At 41.5% G+C, this 18,518-nt stretch overlaps 1 protein-coding gene and 1 long non-coding RNA gene across 4 annotated transcripts; one reads left to right on the top strand and one right to left on the bottom strand.

The window, feature by feature from the left end:
• Positions 1–454: 454 nt before the first annotated feature.
• LOC135259903 (uncharacterized) lies at positions 455–11,621 on the bottom strand. Of its 2 annotated transcripts, none has more exons than XR_010331424.1 (3): positions 11,448–11,578; positions 7,975–8,078; positions 455–1,744 (listed from the first exon to the last, which is right to left on the bottom strand). It is a non-coding gene; the product is annotated as an uncharacterized LOC135259903 (long non-coding RNA). The 2 variants fall into 2 exon arrangements; XR_010331425.1 differs by lacking the exon at positions 455–1,744 and adding an exon at positions 4,096–4,493 and having other exon boundaries at positions 11,448–11,621.
• Positions 11,622–11,628: 7 nt separating this feature from the next.
• LOC135259902 (probable G protein-coupled receptor 85) lies at positions 11,629–16,716 on the top strand. Of its 2 annotated transcripts, none has more exons than XM_064344828.1 (3): positions 11,629–11,770; positions 12,539–12,595; positions 13,888–16,716. In XM_064344828.1, the coding sequence occupies exon 3, from the start codon at positions 14,040–14,042 to the stop codon at positions 15,174–15,176; it is 1,137 nt and encodes a 378-aa protein (XP_064200898.1). In that variant the 5' UTR covers positions 11,629–11,770; positions 12,539–12,595; positions 13,888–14,039; the 3' UTR covers positions 15,177–16,716. The 2 variants fall into 2 exon arrangements, with proteins under 2 accessions (XP_064200898.1, XP_064200897.1); XM_064344827.1 differs by lacking the exon at positions 11,629–11,770 and adding an exon at positions 11,777–12,449.
• The last annotated feature ends 1,802 nt before the right edge of the window (positions 16,717–18,518 follow it).

The raw sequence follows: 18,518 nt of genomic DNA, 5'->3' as shown, positions 1-18,518 counted from the left end.
TGTTTGGCGGCCATATTGATTATTTTGTTGTGTTTAGTGTACTTTTTCAGGGCCGTGACTCTTCTTGCCAGGAGTGACAGCTGTACTGACAGAATTCAGATGACCATATTGAGTTCCCTCGGCTCTGTAATTTCAGGTACTATACCGCTTACTAAATTCCAGCTGTCTGAAGAATGCCGCCAACAAAAAATAAATAAAGAAAAATATTCTGTGCACACTGATGCAGCACTGACTGGTTTATGTGAAATATCTGCCTTAGCTTGATTTGCCATGATTTGGTATACATTCTATTTAATGAATGTATAAATCTAATAAATTTGTTAAAGCCAATTATTAACACCACACATTTTGAAATATCTCCCTTGGCTACAAAGCAGAAGGTGGTATTTTACTATATATATGTTTACTGAATAAGAATCGACATCTATCAGACATAAGATGTATAAATATGCAGGACAATTAATATAGTCTGTATACCGACTGCACCCATCTATTTAACCGACTTTATACAAGCTGAGACATACCTGCTGCTATGATTGCTATTAGATCACTTAAGTGTGTGTGTGTGTGTGTGCATGTGTTCGTGTGTGTGTGTGTGTTAAAGAGAGAGATAGAGTTTGTGTTTACATGAGCTTAAAATAGACCAGTCTTTATCCTCTGACACAGCAGTCCTTTGCCCACACTGTAATTACCAGCCGTGCAATCAGTGGCATCATTAATTTCAAAGACTGATGGCTGCTGACAGTCCAATTGCAGGAAATGCAGCTCCGCGAGCTAATAAGGAAATGGAACGATCGGCTTTCTGAATTGACATTCACACATATTCTCCAGATCAGGGCGCAGACGGGCCCCGGGACCGGACCTCCTCGGCTCAGAGGAACCGTCAGCTTCTCAGACGCGTCAAACCTCGATGCGTTCTTTCACGCTCTTTCGTGTGACTGCGCTGAGAAGTTTGCAGGATTGCGGGATTTCATCTGTGTCTACTCCGAACGAATGAGTGAATGAATAAATAGCTGAATGAATGAATGAATGATCGAATGAATGAATGAAGCCGACATGTTAAATATTTTGACGAATCAAGAAAAATAATCAATTTGGCAATGTAATGTTCGGGGCCTTTCAAAACTTTTCCATAACAGGTGCCGAGGATTTCCACCTTATAGTTTTTCTGGATGTTGGATCTTAGAATTGTCCCGAACTTCTCTTAAACTACAAGTGTAAAAGAATCTGTATGGGCATTCCTTTTTTATTGTATATCATCGATGCCTGTTATTGTACTTTTATTCTGTGCATAAGGAATAATGCATAAATGCCTGTATAAATAAGGAGTTGTTGTTTTTCCAGGTCCCCCTTGTAAAAGAGATTTACATATGTGTATATATCAATGGGACTACCTGAGTAAATAAAGGCTTAAATAATGAATAATAATCCTGCTGATTATAATTAGTCACAGGAGACATAAGGAGCACATTGGATGATCATGTAAGGAGGACTGATTGGAAGCAAACCCAGATATAACGCATCTCAGCCTCATTCATACTGATACAATAACTGAAGTTTTGAATTGCCTCAAATCGAGATAAATGAAGGCAATTTGTGTCAACATGAGACTGGAGTGTCTGTGCAGTATGATGTTAAGGAACTGGCCTTGCGACGCGGTACGATGCAGGTTCTGCCGATGTAGTCTTCAGTAAATTCAGCTCAACCTGAATTTCCTCAGTAAATATCCAGCCTTGGAGAGGAACTGTGGATTAAAAAAGGAGCACATGGATGACAGAGTGTGGATGTCTATGGAAATACAATTTTGCACAAGTAGAAACGCAAAGGTTCACATGCTTATATGAAGGGGCTGTTTTGGGTACATATTCAAATTAAAGGATCAATATACTTTACTGTATATATAACACTGTAAACACATAGAATGATGTGCTTGAAATACACCTTTAGGTATAAATAAAATCTGAAAACACTTCAATTGATCTCTGAGAATTGTGAACAAATATACCATTATATCCTCTTCAAACCTGGCAGGGAAAAAAAAGTATTAAAATTTTTACAGATGTTGTGGAAGATGAAACCACATTTCAGTGAAAATATTTTCAAAAATATTATTTATTTATATTGAATTCCCCTTGTTGTGTGGGTTCCAGTATTGCAGAATATGTGGTTTTTGAGAGCAAGACACGAGACTCATGTCCCCTACAGGGTACAAACATGCTTTTCTGAGTCTCAAGAGGATATGACAGAAGAATTTTGTCCTGAAGATTTTAAAATTTTTTTTTTTTTTTGATCTGCATGATAATCTGTAGGCTTTTTATATTTTTTTTAATAGTGCGAAAGCATTTAAAATAATTATTTCTTCCAGGTCTGACTGTGAAACCGCTCAATTTTAAGAAGATTAAATTAAGATTAAATAAGAGGCTGGAGGCCATGTTGATAAGTCAAGGAAAGGATAAAAGATGGATTTTTAACATTTAAATATGAATTAAAGAATGTATTTTTGTGGACACAGGTTTAATTAGAGTTCAGTCCTTCCTCATTTTAATTTTAAAATGAGCGTATGACCCAGGTCTGATTCTGAAACAAGACCATTTTCATACATTTAAATTAAATACTGCTGGAGGCCCTGTGACTGCGGAGCCAAACACTGGGCAAAAAAAGCAGATCTTTTATTTTTAAATACGAACCAAAGGCACGTGAAGCATTTTGTGGTGATATGCAGGTCTAGTCTTCCTTGATTTTTATTTTATTTATGATTATTTATTTCCTCTAGTTCACTGTCAGGGAGAGCATCAGCTCCTCAGAGTATCTATCAAACCACAGACGTTGCCGTTGGTCACAGGGCTATTCACCAGCTTCTTTACATTCTTTCGACAGCTAATTCTCATATTGCCTGCCTAACCTAAACTGCCTGCTAGCGGGCCAATCTACTACCCATTTAAAAAGTACAATGCCAACAGTGTGCCACTGGTGAAGATCTAGAAGGTTCTACATGTATCCTGACTGGGCTGTATCCAAACCTGGCAATGACATATAAGAACAGAAACAACATTCATAATAGAGTCGCACTCAGCGTTTTATTATTGAGATGTGGATGGAACATTTTAATATTTTGGCATACTGCCTTCATAAGTAACATGGCTTTATGTAATGTATGTATAAAGGTCACAGCAGTACGTCGAGATGTTGAAACACTTTCGCTTCATCTTTGCAAAGTAAGGGCAGATCTTTTACATGTGTAGTCAGTGAATTTCTTTGGTCGACACACCTCCACCGCGTCTTGGTTTAGGACCAGCGTGTAAAATAATAAAATAATAATAAAGCATAAATATTTGGCTGGATTTCCCCTTTAAGGCGAGCGTAGCTCCGGCGTGTGACGCCCAAAACAGGATGCCCGTTTGCCGGGATATCTCCCGCCCTTCGGGAACAATAATCCGCTCCTGCTCTGTCTTACTGTGACCCAGGGGAGGGAAGATCAAGGCCAGCCGCTTAGATCTGAGCAGGCGCGGCTACTCCCCCGCATTCTCACACCTTAGATTCTGTTACTGCTCTCTGAGATTCGGCGGCTGGCTGGAAGCAAATGTAGAGCTTGGGCTTGTCGTCTCATAAAATTGTTTTTTTACCTTAATTTAACATGGAGATGTTTAAAGAGGCTATCCGTAATTTTCCAGTTTTGGTGGATGTGGTGGCATCTGTGGTGACTGGCGGTCACAAACATTTGTTTTCACACTCACAAATACCGGAGTGCCATTTGAAACGATACTATTACTTGGAGCGCATCAAGTTATTATTTTCCTTAGATAATCCAGCGGTAGCGGATTTTGGAGCGAGAAGACTCTGCATAGAGACAACCAACAATGTTGTCTGTCACGGTAATACTGGTAATATTGGCTATTCACTAATCTGAGAGGAGTAAACTTTACATTATGTAGCATGATCGGTAAAGGGAGGAGGGGCATTTGGTGAAAGTCACAGTCACCATGGAAACAACATCAACACTTCCTCACAAAAGACTACTTAATGAGTCATCTTTAACAATCATACATTTTATTTCAATGGAAACAACATAATACGTATTATACAAAGCACAATACTTAATACTTGCCAGACCAAGGCTCAACCAGCGCACTGTCCAATTGCAAGGGAAGACAGGGGGAACACACTTTAACCTCAGTAGAACACCATCACTAACCTGACTAATGTGCTATAGCCATGCATGCACAGTTATCCTTCTGCAGCCTAGCTGAATGAGTTTTCTAAACTCTTTCAGTATTATTTTTAAAAAAGCTAATTCTGTAAATAAAATAAAATAAAATGAAGTCCTCCCGTTGAGTTCTCATTTAATTATATTTCCTACAGTACCTGGAAGTCTGAGGACAGACACACTCTTCTCTGCTATAGGAGAGGCCTGCAGTAAGGAGCAGTGGAGAGGTTCGCTGGGATTCAGCTCTTCTTGGCCTGCACGTCTCTACAACATCTGTCTCGTTCCACGGCTACGGGAAGGAAAAAAAACCCCATTCTGCCTCACAGATTCCTGACTCGCATACAATGCGCTGCCGTTAAATTCGCCGAAACGAAGCCGCCTCGCCCGCCTCCCTCCCCCACTCCGTGTTAAATTTTCCGAAATGAAATGGGTCATAGGTAATCAGGGAGCAATGATTTTTATTTTTATCACGCCTGCCCGCCTGTCTAATTACATATCTTTCCAGTGACTAAAATCAAACAAGCAAATGCAATGCGAATCCGCTCAGTCGGTCACCCAGGGTTCCACTTCCCACATACTCACTTTTATAGCACGCTACCTTGAATTTCAGAGCTTAATTTCAGGCCTGTTTTAGAGCAGGTTTAAATAACATTGTTACTGCCATGTGTCATAATATCCTGCCCTGTACGTTTCTACCAAGCTTGCCTAATCTGAGGGTTTTTGGCCCTGTTTTTGGTCTAGTCTCATTGAGTGCAGAGTAGGTCATCCTGAGCGCGTAAGTCAAATAGTCACAGCGCAACATCAGAACATCAGCGCAGGATAACTACACAGAAAAACAAATTCGGCGGGTTATTCACAAGAGTGGCAAATGGATTTTCAGTCACATCCTTTGGCATCCATTGTGTGTCACAGTAATTCCCAGCACCGGTACAAATGGCCGGTACAATTCGCCAGACATGGGGAAACAAGGAACAAAGGGCTTCCTGTACAGGACAAACCATTTTTTTTGGTTCAAATACAGAACGTCCCAGCCAACAAAAGATAGTTTGCGACCCCAATCACAGCACACCCAAATTCACTGCTGAGGCACACAAAAAGATGCTAATCTTATTCGAACCTGCGTGAGTTTTCATTTGACACCCCTGACCACCAAGCTGAAGCCTCCTAACACATCAGTACATTAGATGACAGCACTACAACATTTATGTTCTAAAATGCGAACAATTTGCTCACTGACTGTAGCTCAGCTTCCATTATTCATACACAGCAACATCGCCAAAATATACGCCTAATTTTTGCCCCACCAATCTTTGAAAACGGAGCAGAGAAAACATCAGTCAACAGAAGAACGTAAAGCGCAGGGGAACAGTAATGGTCTGAATGCAGAAGCATTGATCATACATTCCATTAGACTGGGAACAATGGAAGAAGGAAAACTGAAGAGCAAAGGCCTACTTTTTTTTATCATCAGGCAAAGAGAAACAGGATGACAGGTGTACAGGTGGCTAAGAAAAGCTAACAGCAACCTATTCTTGTTCTCTAAAGAATGAACTTCACTGGCAGAAATATCTGACTTTCTGGTGTGACTTAAAACAGATTTTAAAGTAGTTTTTAAAGATTTGTTTGTAACACATCCCCCGTCATTCATATCCGCTACACATTGTTGCTACCTTAGCCCTGGGAACAGTCACATCCGCTACAGGCCGCCACTACCTCACCACTAGGCAACAGTCACATCCGCTACAGGCCGCCACTACCTCAGCCCTGGGCAACAGTCACATCCGCTACAGGCCGCCACTACCTCAGCCCTGGGCAACAGTCACATCCGCTACAGGCTGCCACTACCTCACCACTGGGCAACAGTCACATCCGCTACAGGCCGCCACTACCTCACCACTGGGCAACAGTCACATCCGCTACAGGCCGCCACTACCTCAGCCCTGGGTGTCAGTCGTTACCCACTATGCACTCACATTCCGATCGCGCCCCATTTATTCCAGTCCTCAATGTAGTAGCAATTGATCAGCCTTGGGTCGGGCAAAAATAGAAATGAGCGTGTTTGTCTAACGGGTCAGGACAGTACCATTAATCTCCCCCCCCCCCATCCAAGTACGCGTTCGGCATCATAATGGGTTTTTTCACTGCCCGGGTCCAGCTCCTGCACAGGCTGTTCATCCCAAACCGGCCACTGACCAAGCACGGGGGGGGGGGAGCAGGTAACGGTGTGACAATCTTACAAGGTCAATATTTTAGTTCACTTGGCTAGCGCTAATTAAATTATCGCCCCGTTGACCGGATTCGCTGATAAGAGGCAAACTCCGCGAATCCTGACCCTGCCATATGTCAGTTAGCGGCGTAAGGTGAAATGTAGCACGGCGTTTTAATTAGCGGGAAAACCTGCTGATTTGGAAAGATTTCAATGCGTTTTGCCCCCAAAACAATGGAACGTTGGTAATTAGGTAATTAGGAGGATGAGAACAATATCACAACGTTCAGCAAAAAAAAAAAAAAAGAATGGAATCATTTGAGAGTAGATTAGTGAGCAATTTAGCTATTACCCCTTTACAGTCAATTTATGAAAATGAATAAAACAAACATGCACACCGCTCAGCGTATCGATTTCTCTACAAATGTCACAATACATACCCCACATAACCCATGCTTATTGATTATTAAAAACAAAGTGAAACTTAAGTGAAATCAAAACATCCCAGAATTTGAACTATCACTTTAATTTGGGCAGCTACATTTTACTGTAAACCCTAATTTAATGCATATACAGTACTGTACAGCACCTTTCGCACAATTCTACCTGACAGCCATATTTCCATAATAATGACTGTAATAAATGACTAATTGACTTGTCTATTACGATAAATATCTGTCACATGCAGATCACTTGATTTGCTGCAATGACATTAGTTTAACTCGTAAATTCAGAATGGAATGGAAATTCTGAATTCTGTACTCTGTGGAGTGATGGACTGGTCCATTGTATTTTATATATCCTCCTGAGGCTAGCAAAAAAAAAGTTAAATTATTACAATTTTTTGATAGAATACAAGTGTCTTGGATGTTTCAGTGAAAATATTTTCAATTTTTTTTATTATTATTATTTTTATGGAAGGTCCCTTCTAGTCTATGTTTCAGCATAGGAGAATATATGGTTCTTGAGGCTCATGTCCCCAACAGGGGATAAAAATGAATTGGCAAGTCTTAGAAGAGTAGAGAGGACAGGTAGTGTTGCTGAAAAATTCCACACCAGCAGGCACTGGAAAGGTGTAAAGCATTCAATGGCCGCCTTTTTAGAGCTCTGACAGAAGAATTTGGTTCGCACGAAACTATTTTTCCCTGGGCTCAAGACCTTATTTTTATGGTTGTCATTTTCTATTCATCGGACCGTGTTCAAGGTTTCAGACTTCTTAAATGAGAAATCCTGCTGTCTTCAAGTCTGAATGAATGTGCAAATCATTCTGATCAAACTGACAGATAGCACGCTGTCAAAAAAGTATGTCGGTATGTCACCTCAGTATACAAGCATTGAATTATAAATTACTAAAAATAATTTGAAAGTGGCACCATGGGAGAAGAAAGAACTTTTTTTTCTGACCGCATAACTGTTATTTATTTGTTTGGCAGATAACTGCAGTAAAGAGCCTTAGCACAGCACACACTTTATAGCTTCTGACCATTTACACAATTGGTTCTTTACCGAAGAAATTCAGGTTAAGTAGCCTACATTGCTCAAGGGTACAACAGCAGTGACCCACCTGGGAATTTGTGAGAGGCGTTCACATAAAATGGCGGTGTTCCACAGCAGTGCGAGGTTCTCGATCTGGAACTGACTACTCCACTCATTTGTGACACACCGACTCTGATGACATGGGAGAAAAACCGCAATAGACATTTCTTTCAGCGGTGCAGTGAAGCATAACTTATCTGCACGGTGACGGTTAGCCTAATTGCTAAAGTGGTTCAAAAGCGTAAACAAAAACAATATAACTGTCCGGTGTCGATAAAGTACCCCTCACCTAAAGGTTAATATGCTTGGACCGTGACTGGCTTTCTTTCAGGCTGTGTTTTGCGTGACTTGCCAAATTAAATTCCACGGTCGATAGGCGACTGTTAAACAGGCAGTCTTATGACTATGGCTACAGAACCAGTAAAAACACAATTATTTGACACCGAGGGGCTTTTTCTCAGAATCATTTATTCATTTTATTTAATTTTTTGTGATATGACACATTGATGCTATAAGGCCTATACACTTCTGTTTTGTCATTTCAGTTGTTTCATTTGTAATTAACAAGTACTCCATTCCTACACAGCCTATGTGAAATGTTCATATTATGCCAATAGGCCACATCTGAATGGTGCAATACCCCGCAACCTGCTACATCATGGAGTGACCTTTGACCTGTATGATGTTACCTCCTTTAGATGTATGACTGAAGTCAGTAATACATTCATGCAAAAATGACCTACTATTTGGTCAAGACATTATTCTCAAAAACCAACCCCTCCATAAATGTGGGAAATTGCCTGGCTCAGATTGGTCTTGAACCAAAAAGCGATTGTGTTCTCACAAACTGTAGGAAGTAAAATGAAAAAGTTACTTCAAGATCCAAAGACAACTGTGAACTGTATAATCGTAATATATTGCAGATATGTGGGATTGCATTGAGCCTGCTACGTTTCTGGCTAATTAATAATAATTAATAATTAAAAATAAGCATTCAGGTATACTGTATGAAATGTGATCTACTGTAAGATTTTGTAGTACTAGTAAAGGAGTGTGTGTATACCGCCTAGTAAACTTTACATTTCCCGTTTTAACTATTTGAAAAATACACTTGAAACACTTTTTCAATGGCTTTAAAAAATCATTTTTAAAAAAGGTTTTGCACTGTATAAAAGGCTCTAGCTGACTACGTTTATCACATTAAAGCCTTTCAGAATTTTGCAGACAAGTTTGTAGCATTTCATTTATGAAAACAAGGTTGAAAACTAGGCCTACCGAAAGAAAGAAAGCCCAGGGTTCCAATTGCACTTTATGTCATGACAGACAAATTCCAGAATAATTATTGAAAGAAGATAAGAACAGCCATAGCGAAGCCAGTTCCTCACTGACATGGCAACACGACAGCAACAGTGTAATTGGCCTCCAAGCAGGAAACGCGCCCCAATCATCTGACAAAACGTCACTAAGCTCAGCCTCTAGAAAATACAACATGGCTTCCTATAACAGGCTCTGCGGTGTGTTTATGATGCTGTGGCTACTGCTTACTTCATTTATACCGCCGGTTGAGGCATTTGACGGCGGGGATGCCGTCGCTCTTCTCCTGGGAATGGCTATCACGGTGGTGGGTTTCTGTGCATGCCTAGGCTGGTACGCACGAAGGACAAACGGACAACTGTGACTCTGATACGCCTTCTAGTGCAGCCCGGTTGACAGGCCCGCAGTTACAACTAAAGATGCGTGTTGCTATGGCCGCCTTGAGCTTTAGCATACTAAAGCTAAATGATCCACGCAAAATGAATAACAACTGAATGATTCTTAGTTTCCCCGAAAGGAGAGACAGAACTATTTTGCGCTGCTTTAAAAAGACTTGGTATCGGGCCTAATGCGAATGGAACGAAAAGAGCGAGAAGACCAGGAAGAAGAAAATTAAAAGGAAGAACGCAGGACAACTTATTCAACTGAGCAAAGGCATGCTCAAAATGTATGCTCTACAGGAAACCGCTATCAAGAGAACTACAGCTACGGTTTCGACATATCGAGAAGACATTGTATTCCTAACCTTTTCTTTCTTTTGTGACAATGCAATAGCTGAATTTTTGTATTTATGATGCATAAACGAATGTGTCCGGAACTAACTGGGATGTTTTGGGTTGAAATGTTTTCGGTTAGGCCTATATACAATGCTTTCCATTGCGGTAAAAATAAAAATGAATTAACTTCTATTGGTTACATTTTACACGACAGTAGGGCCTGTTTATTGATCACGCCGATGAATATCATACATTATTGCTTGGTTTTAACTTCGGTGCAAATCATTGCTTTTGTTATTTACTTCATAGCATTTTTTGGTTAAAATTATGTTTTTTCTTTATTACTATCTATGATATTTCATTTTAAACATGTGCCCTGTAAGAAGTAAGGAAATGTGTAACATATTGCATACATAAATCTTTTAATACAAAATACATAAACTAATCATTCTACCTGTTTAGTTTGCCCCATTCTGTCACACAGAGGGTATGGTGCATCTTATGAAGAGATAGTATTCCAGTCCAAACCTATGAAAACCCACACTCTTCATATATGGCTTGGTTAACAAAATTATTAATTTACAAAAATACACCCTCTGAGTTTTCAGTTTTCTAAATATTCATCATCCTTTGAATATGTTTCATGGTTGAAGCTTGTAGGCCTACACTGGACCAGATGTTAGAAAAATTGGTTTGAGTTTGGGGGGATGGATGGGGGGGGGGTGTTGTTGACATGCAGGTACTCCAATTTGCTACATAATAGAAATTGCTCTGATTGAAATGAAGTCTCTTTTATGGAGACGCCTTAATTTGGCCACATCTGCACAGGATCAGAGGACCTGTGGCTGGGGGATCAGAAATGAGATTAAGGAGTTAGCCAATGAACTTCCGGAAGTATTTTGAATCGTGAAGTGTGATTGGATGGGTTATTTTACTGGCTGGCACCTCAGGCCTGCTTTGTGAAGGAGTCTTATGGATGAAAAACAAATGGAGAAGAAGGTCCCCAAATATTAATGCTTTGTGTGTGTGTGTGTGCACAGGAGCAGAGGACTGGGTGGGGGTGGGGAATCACACGCACACACAAGCACAGGAGCTTTAGCACTATGTGTTTACTGTTTTGTAATACATTTAATTACTGCACACAAATCAAACAACAGCTTTGTCATCTTCCCACAGATGGTGTGAAATGTCAACAAAATTGTCAGATGCAGTGAATTTTCCCAGTACGACCATTCTGCATACTCACACTGTTTACTAATACTGAACAGAAGTGATCAGTTGAATGGATTGAACATGTTAGTCTTTTTAAATAAATATTTTAAGCAACTCTTACTTTGTGTGTGTTTGTGTGTGTGTGGAGGGGGGGTGTCAATCTTTAGACATTGCAGTTTAACACATTTGTTAACCATTACTTTTTTGTCTTTGCTACGTTAGCAAAATACAACAAATCTTTTTTTAAAAATGTCCTTACCTGTGTGAGGCTTTCTTGGATGAACAGGTGCTTGTCACTTTATCATTGCAAAAACAAACACCTTAGAACTGTAAGGGACATGAGGCAAGTAGTAATTTCATCTGCACTTTCACCCGACATTTGAAGCCCAAGGCATCCTCCCACCTGTACCCACTGATTAGACTATTTTCTGCAATGGGAGCCATTTTTGCTGTCCTGCAAGAACATCAAGCTCAGTTTTTCTTACTGTGACGTACACCTGTGAGACGGTTATGGAACGAGCCCGCAGAAATGAGTTAAATAATGTGAGAGGCGAGGGAGATGATAGATTAAGAGAACAGGAGGTGGGTGGGTTCAGGGCTATGAGTTCACGTCTCCTAGAACGCACAACTTACACAATACATCGACTTTTGTTAACAATTGTTTGATGACGAGTTTTCTGACGAAAACATACTGCAACGACGCTACAACTGCGATGTGGGCATTTACCTTTTAGAATTTGTGCGTAAATCCATCGTCTGTCGCGCGTAGGAAGTTTCTTATTCCGATTTTTATTTTTTTGATTTTGTTATTTTTATCTAAACTACAGGGTTTAACCATTTCATGCCGTGGTGTGTTTTCAGCAGTCGTAATCGTGATCAGTAGTGACGAGAATGGAATTGCATGGAATTGTCGACAGGAAAACACAGAAGGCTGATAACATATATCTTCATTTTTAAAACGTGCAAACCCTCAGTTGTGTGCTGGGCGGTGAACGCAGTGCTTCGGGGGAAAGGTAGTAATAGTGTTCGTATCTAGACGCTGTTAGGCTAATGCTCACATCGAGATTGAAAAATGAACGCAACGAGTCAATTCGCGTCGCTTCGGCTGAAAATGACAGCAGGTAGCACACGATGCCTGACTGTGTTATTGATGAAGAAAATGTAAGGGTACTGATGCTGCCCTTATTGAGCAGATGTTGCCGGGAGAAACCGTCCTGCTGCAACAAGAGACAAGACGCGGCTTGGATCACAAATAGGATCAGTGCGCATGCTCTCTCCTTGCCGTTTACTGTATATTCACTGTGGAAAAAAGAGAACGGGCAACAAAACCAAGATTTTTTTTTTTTACAGCAAAGTGACTTCTGCAATATAAATAACGTCCAGGGAAACAAAGAGGGGAATCAACAGGTATGGTTTTAATTAATATACCAGCTGTCGTTATCTTTCTCTTGGCCTTGAATTGTTGCATAAATAGCAGTCAATACATAGCTAGTACTAACAAATTGTTCTGCTTAATGGACGTACCGTTTCGCTACAGTGAATGTGCTGTCTAATATTTTACATTTGACAGAAATGCAACGGGGAGGAATTCTGCACATTGCATGACAAAAATACGCGAAAGAAATCCATTATACTATGTAAGGTACTTTTTCGGGAGAAGAAGCTGTTTGTCAAGAAGCCTTGAACGCTGTATTTAAATAGTAGCATAATCAAGGTATTTTGTATTCAAAATGCTACATTGCACAGCGACCTTTTATAACTGAGGGTTCGTGTACGTGTGATTGTAACAATCGCGTTTATGTGTCCTATGTGAATTCTCCATGCATTCTTTGGCTCGACTTTGTTGCCGTTGAAGCTCGGAATTCGAAAAACGCTGCTTAATTAAGCAAATAAAAAGGTAGGCGAATTCACAATTTTGAAGGCTCGTATAGCTGGTTGCTGTTTTGATCAGTTTAGTCATGAGCTTTGTTTTACCCTGAATTTAATTAGATCAATAATATCCCTGCTTAACTGCCCCTTTATCTAAGGGATGTCTGATTAAGTTGCGGGGAATAATTGCAGTCAACATTTGAACAGACGAGAACATTCATGCTTAATTTCTGTATGCATCCTCCATTAAATTTCAACAAAGACTACGAGCTCCGAAAGAGGCTGCTCCCGGTTAACGGTAGATACATAAATTCTGCAGGATCTTTGGGTGTGATCAACAGCATTCTTGCTGCATTTGTAGACTATAAATGTTTCAACCGTTATAAAATGTAACCCGATTTAGCCTCATTTTAATCCCGAGTTCCTCTCGAAGGAATAGGACCACTGACATAGACGGTGAAATGCAAACCTTTTTTTAGTGATGGTTGGACTTTTTAAATCATGATTAATTTTTGTTTTATGACTGTGCGCCAACATTTTACACAGGTAGACACTAAATGTTCCGTCATTGTAATACGGATTAATATTGGTGTTTTATTGAGCCGAATAGTCGAATGATATAGCTACGCTGGGGCATGTTGCTCTGCAGTGACTGCATACCATTTTAAATCCAATTTGCCATATCGTTGAAAAGGAAAATGAAGGAGATAAAGAATGAGGAGACGTATCACCTATCTGGCGGCTTCATACCTAACGGTCTCGAGAGAGTGTAATGAAACCGGTCTGGTCTCTTTGAGGAAGTTCTGATCGGTGGATACCATTTTTCCCAGGGATTTAGGTGTGATGAGACAAAAGAATAAAGGATGCCTTACAAGAGGGGCTGCTCGCGAGCCTGGATTGTACTTTAAAGCACAGCGACGGATCTATCCCTTCCCCCTCCCGTGCCTCCGGATCATGAGACTTGATTGAAAGCTAGTATCTCATGATTCCTCCTCCTCCATCTATGGCGAACTACAGCCATGCGGCCGACCACAGCTTCCTGCAGAGTGTCTCCCCACTGGCCACCTTCCTCAAACTGACCTCCCTGGGATTCATCATCGGCGTCGGCGTGGTGGGCAACCTTCTGATCTCCATCCTCCTGGTGAAAGACAAGAGCCTGCACAGGGCGCCCTACTACTTCCTGCTGGACCTGTGCGCCTCGGACATCCTGCGCTCCGCCGTCTGCTTCCCCTTCGTCTTCACCTCCGTCAAGAACGGCTCGGCCTGGACGTACGGCACGCTCACCTGCAAGGTGATCGCCTTCCTGGGCGTGCTCTCCTGCTTCCACACCGCCTTCATGCTCTTCTGCGTCAGCGTCACGCGCTACCTGGCCATCGCGCACCACCGCTTCTACACCAAGCGGCTCACCTTCTGGACCTGCCTGGCCGTCATCTGCATGGTGTGGACGCTGTCCGTCGCCATGGCGTTCCCGCCGGTGCTGGACGTGGGGACGTACTCCTTCATCCGGGAGGAGGACCAGTGCACGTTCCAGCACCGCTCCTTCAGGGCCAACGACTCGCTGGGCTTCATGCTGCTGCTGGCCCTCATCCTCCTCGCCACGCAGCTCGTCTACCTCAAGCTCATCTTCTTCGTCCACGACCGGCGGAAGATGAAGCCGGTGCAGTTCGTGCCGGCCGTCAGCCAGAACTGGACCTTCCACGGGCCCGGGGCCAGTGGCCAGGCGGCCGCCAACTGGCTGGCGGGATTCGGCAGGGGCCCCACCCCGCCCACCCTGCTGGGGATCCGGCAGAACACCAACGCGGCGGGGAGGCGGCGCCTGCTGGTGCTGGACGAGTTCAAAACGGAAAAGAGGATAAGCAGGATGTTCTACGCCGTCACCTTCTTCTTCCTGGCGCTCTGGGGGCCCTACCTGGTGGCCTGCTACTGGAGGGTGTTCGCCAGGGGCCCCGTGGTGCCCGCCGGGTACCTGACTGCAGCCGTCTGGATGAGCTTCGCCCAGGCCGGGGTCAACCCCTTCATCTGCATCTTCTCCAATCGGGAGCTGAGGCGCTGTTTCAGCACCACCCTGCTTTACTGCAGAAAATCCAGGTTACCAAGGGAACCCTACTGTGTTATATGAAGAAATGGTTCTGTGATTGATCTCTGGTCAGGCCCTGCTGTACAGTTCCTTTCCCTTTGTCTTTCTCCTCCTTGAGCTGGCAGAAGTCGGACTGTCAATCACCTTTTTTTTTCAGAATATGGTTATGAGAAAAAAAAAGCCTACCACAATGGGAAAAGGTGAAGGAGAGCAGAAGATCTATGACACTCACAGGAAAATGGTGAGCCCTCCTGAGTTTATGTTCTAATAAACCATTCGCTGTGGAAAGCTGTTGGAAGCTACAAAGCAAAAAAAAAAAAAAAAATTATTTCAAATCAAAAACAAAAAGGGCAGTCGCATTGGATATTTGAAATATTTCATGTTATGATTTTTTTTTTAAGAAAAAAAAAACATTACCTCTGAGGAATCATTACAGTTGTTTTACGTTTAAAACTTGCACTAAAGAGAAGACACAGAGATGCAGTTTTTTCTCTACAGTTGCATTGCAAGGACATTCCCCCCTCCTTCTTCAGATTAAACAATGAATGCTTTAATTACAGACTTCTCATTTGCTGTACGTAAAGCAAATGATCTCCTGGGTAGCCAACATGGTTGGAGTACACCTTCTCAAGAGGATAAAAATTGATTTTGATGTAAGTGTTAATTTTCATTCATGAGCGCGGGGGGGAAGGGGGGGTGGGGTGGAGAGGGGGTGTGCAAACGGGGTAATGTTATGTGCTATTGAAGTTGCAACTTAATTAGAACTTATTTATTGTAGTTTTATGATTCATATTTCCCTATTGACTGACAATTTTCTTTCTCTACATTTTTTTCTAAATTATTGGGAGTTAAAATGACATGTTTTGGGTAAAACCTTTCTTTTGAAAACAAACTCCCAAATGAACAGTAAAGAAATTGTGTCACAGTCATCCATTTGAGGACACAGAACACTGTTTAAGTATGTGTAGATACAGTCTTTCTGATGCCACCCCAGGTATTTCTGCCTTAAAGGTTAAATGTAGATGTTTTGCAATGGAGAAAGCTTTAGGCATTAAAAAAAAAACTGTTTTACATCAGTTTGAAGCGCATGATCATTTAAATGCTTTTCCAAAATTCTTCTTGTGGACCCCATTAGAGACCCTTCACTGCAACGGTGGCCTATTTTTATTTAAGGGTTTGCTGTACGTACCAGTATGCTCAGAGCACAGGAAGCTTGTGTGTGTTCCTGTGTGTCAAAACAGTTGCCACATCAAGACCAGAGCCTTAGTATGAAATGTTGCACAATTTGTAAAAAAAAAAAAGAAAAGAAAAAAGTATTGTATTTAAGGCACACTTTCTTGTTTATACTTTCTGTACTTTTTCTCTTATGATTGTTTTGAATTACTTCCTTTGTCTCTTGTGGCCATTTTAATATTTATGATTTTTTTGTATTTTAGAGATAGGTGGAATATTATTGTGTAAGTCTTTCATTTTGAAGGGTGGGACGTAGGTACAATTTTCAGTTTAGGATTGCATTTGCCAAAAGTTACATGTGTGATCTGTTCTGCTTACATTTTGGAAATAAAATTTTACATTTTGAAAATCTGTTTATTTTTAAAAATTATTTTTTTTAACTTTTTTTTTTGTATTCACATGCTTAAAAGAAATACTTTGTGCGGATAACTGCCGTGTGTTTCGTCTAGTGTGTCAAAAAAAAAAAAAAGACGTTTGTTGAGCGTGGAAATGTCTAGGCATGATTTGGATTAATTTCCCCGCATTACCTTCCTGTCTTGAGTTACAAATGGCCCTGTTTACCAGCCAGCCATTCTGTTTGGACCCAATGAGCTGTGCCAATCATTGGTGTGATTGTTCCTTACACACCGCCTTCTGTTTCCCACCGGTGGCAAGATTCTGAGCTGAAGCATTTATCAGAAGCTTTGAGGTTTCATTTTTTTGTTTTTTTTTTGTTTTGTTTTGTTTTGTTTGTTTGCTTTTTATCACAAAGCCAAAAGCGTAAAAAAGAATAAAATTGCTTTTCTCGGCGGGTGATTACACGTTACTGTTCTATGTTATTTGGGCCAAGCAGCATCGCTCCATCTTCTGAACAATAATATATTTGACTAGTACGTCTGGGAAGAAAATTTATTTGTAATTATACAGTAGGATCGTATGTTTTAAACTGGTAGGAGTGATATACGCCTCACTGGCAAGGCACTACGCGCTGATGCTCAGTAATGTATTCCACATTCTCAGACTGTTTTCTGATTATATGCGCTAGCGTGCCAACCTCTTTGTCCCCCTGGTGTGCCCAAGACTTGTGTCTGTGCGTTCTCTGAACCATTGTGGAGTGAAACCATCCTGTTTGTTTTTTCTCGAGTCACGATGGCTTTGTGATGATATTTTTTTTTCCCCCCTTTGTTTCGCGCCATCGAGCGCAGGCGACAATTATGCAAAAACGTCACCTCTCGCGTGCTATCCGGATCTAACGTGACACTGGGACACGGAATCTCGTTTTCACGCGGCTGCCGCTGACCTGGAAATCTTAAAAAGGTCAGCTCTCCGCCAGGCGAGAGCCCGGCCCTTTGTTTGGAACGCTGTCGTTAATGCTTTGGTAAAAAGGTCTCTGTCCCGCTCAGTGCTCGTCTTGTATCCATTTACATTTTTTGCGGTCTTCCCCGGGGGGTTGGGGGTGGGGTGGGGGGGGGGGGGGGGGTGACGTTGGGGGAGGCATTGTAATTTTCAGATTTCGTGTCTAATGCACTGCGGACAGAAACAGATCACACCTGGCCATGTGCTTGCGGTTTTTTGAACGCCCCATGTGATTTCCAGAGCAGCGGACGCTGAGGTTAAATGGACATGTACATTTCATGGGTTTTTTTTTTTTTTCCTGACAAGGGCTTTGAAGCAAACAATAAAATGGTGGCCTGTATAAATATGGGTTGTTGTCCGGAATTCTGTGAATTGGAGTGTGCTTGAATGGTCATGTCTTTTTTTACATGATGATGGTAGTTACATGGTTTTTAATGAAGAAGCTCATCTTACACACAAATTAAGGTGCAGGTTCGCTCGGGTTATCAAAAATTAGTTTTCTCAGTGAGTGAATATTACAGACAATGCATTATTGAGTTAATGGCATCCGGCTTGCATTAATTGCTGATATGACCCACAGTATTAATTGAAACAAGCAAACAGGCCATTGCTTAATGTCCCAAATTGTTTGTTATGTATAAATACATAAAACCACAACCTCATAGCAAACTGTTCTTAATTTAATGTTGTTGACATCAGCACTAAATGTTCTTCTAAAGGGCGACTGTGTGGTGTAGTGTGTAAGACAGGAAACTGTAAACCCATGCATGAATTCCTCCGGGTGGCCAGAGGTTCGATTCCCCATGATAGCGCCTT

The sequence above is a fragment of the Anguilla rostrata genome, chromosome 7 (genome assembly GCF_018555375.3).
Source record: "Anguilla rostrata isolate EN2019 chromosome 7, ASM1855537v3, whole genome shotgun sequence".
Lineage (NCBI taxonomy): Eukaryota > Metazoa > Chordata > Actinopteri > Anguilliformes > Anguillidae > Anguilla > Anguilla rostrata.
The sequence above is the reverse complement of the archived record's forward strand: the minus strand, read 5'-3'. Positions and strand labels throughout refer to the sequence as shown.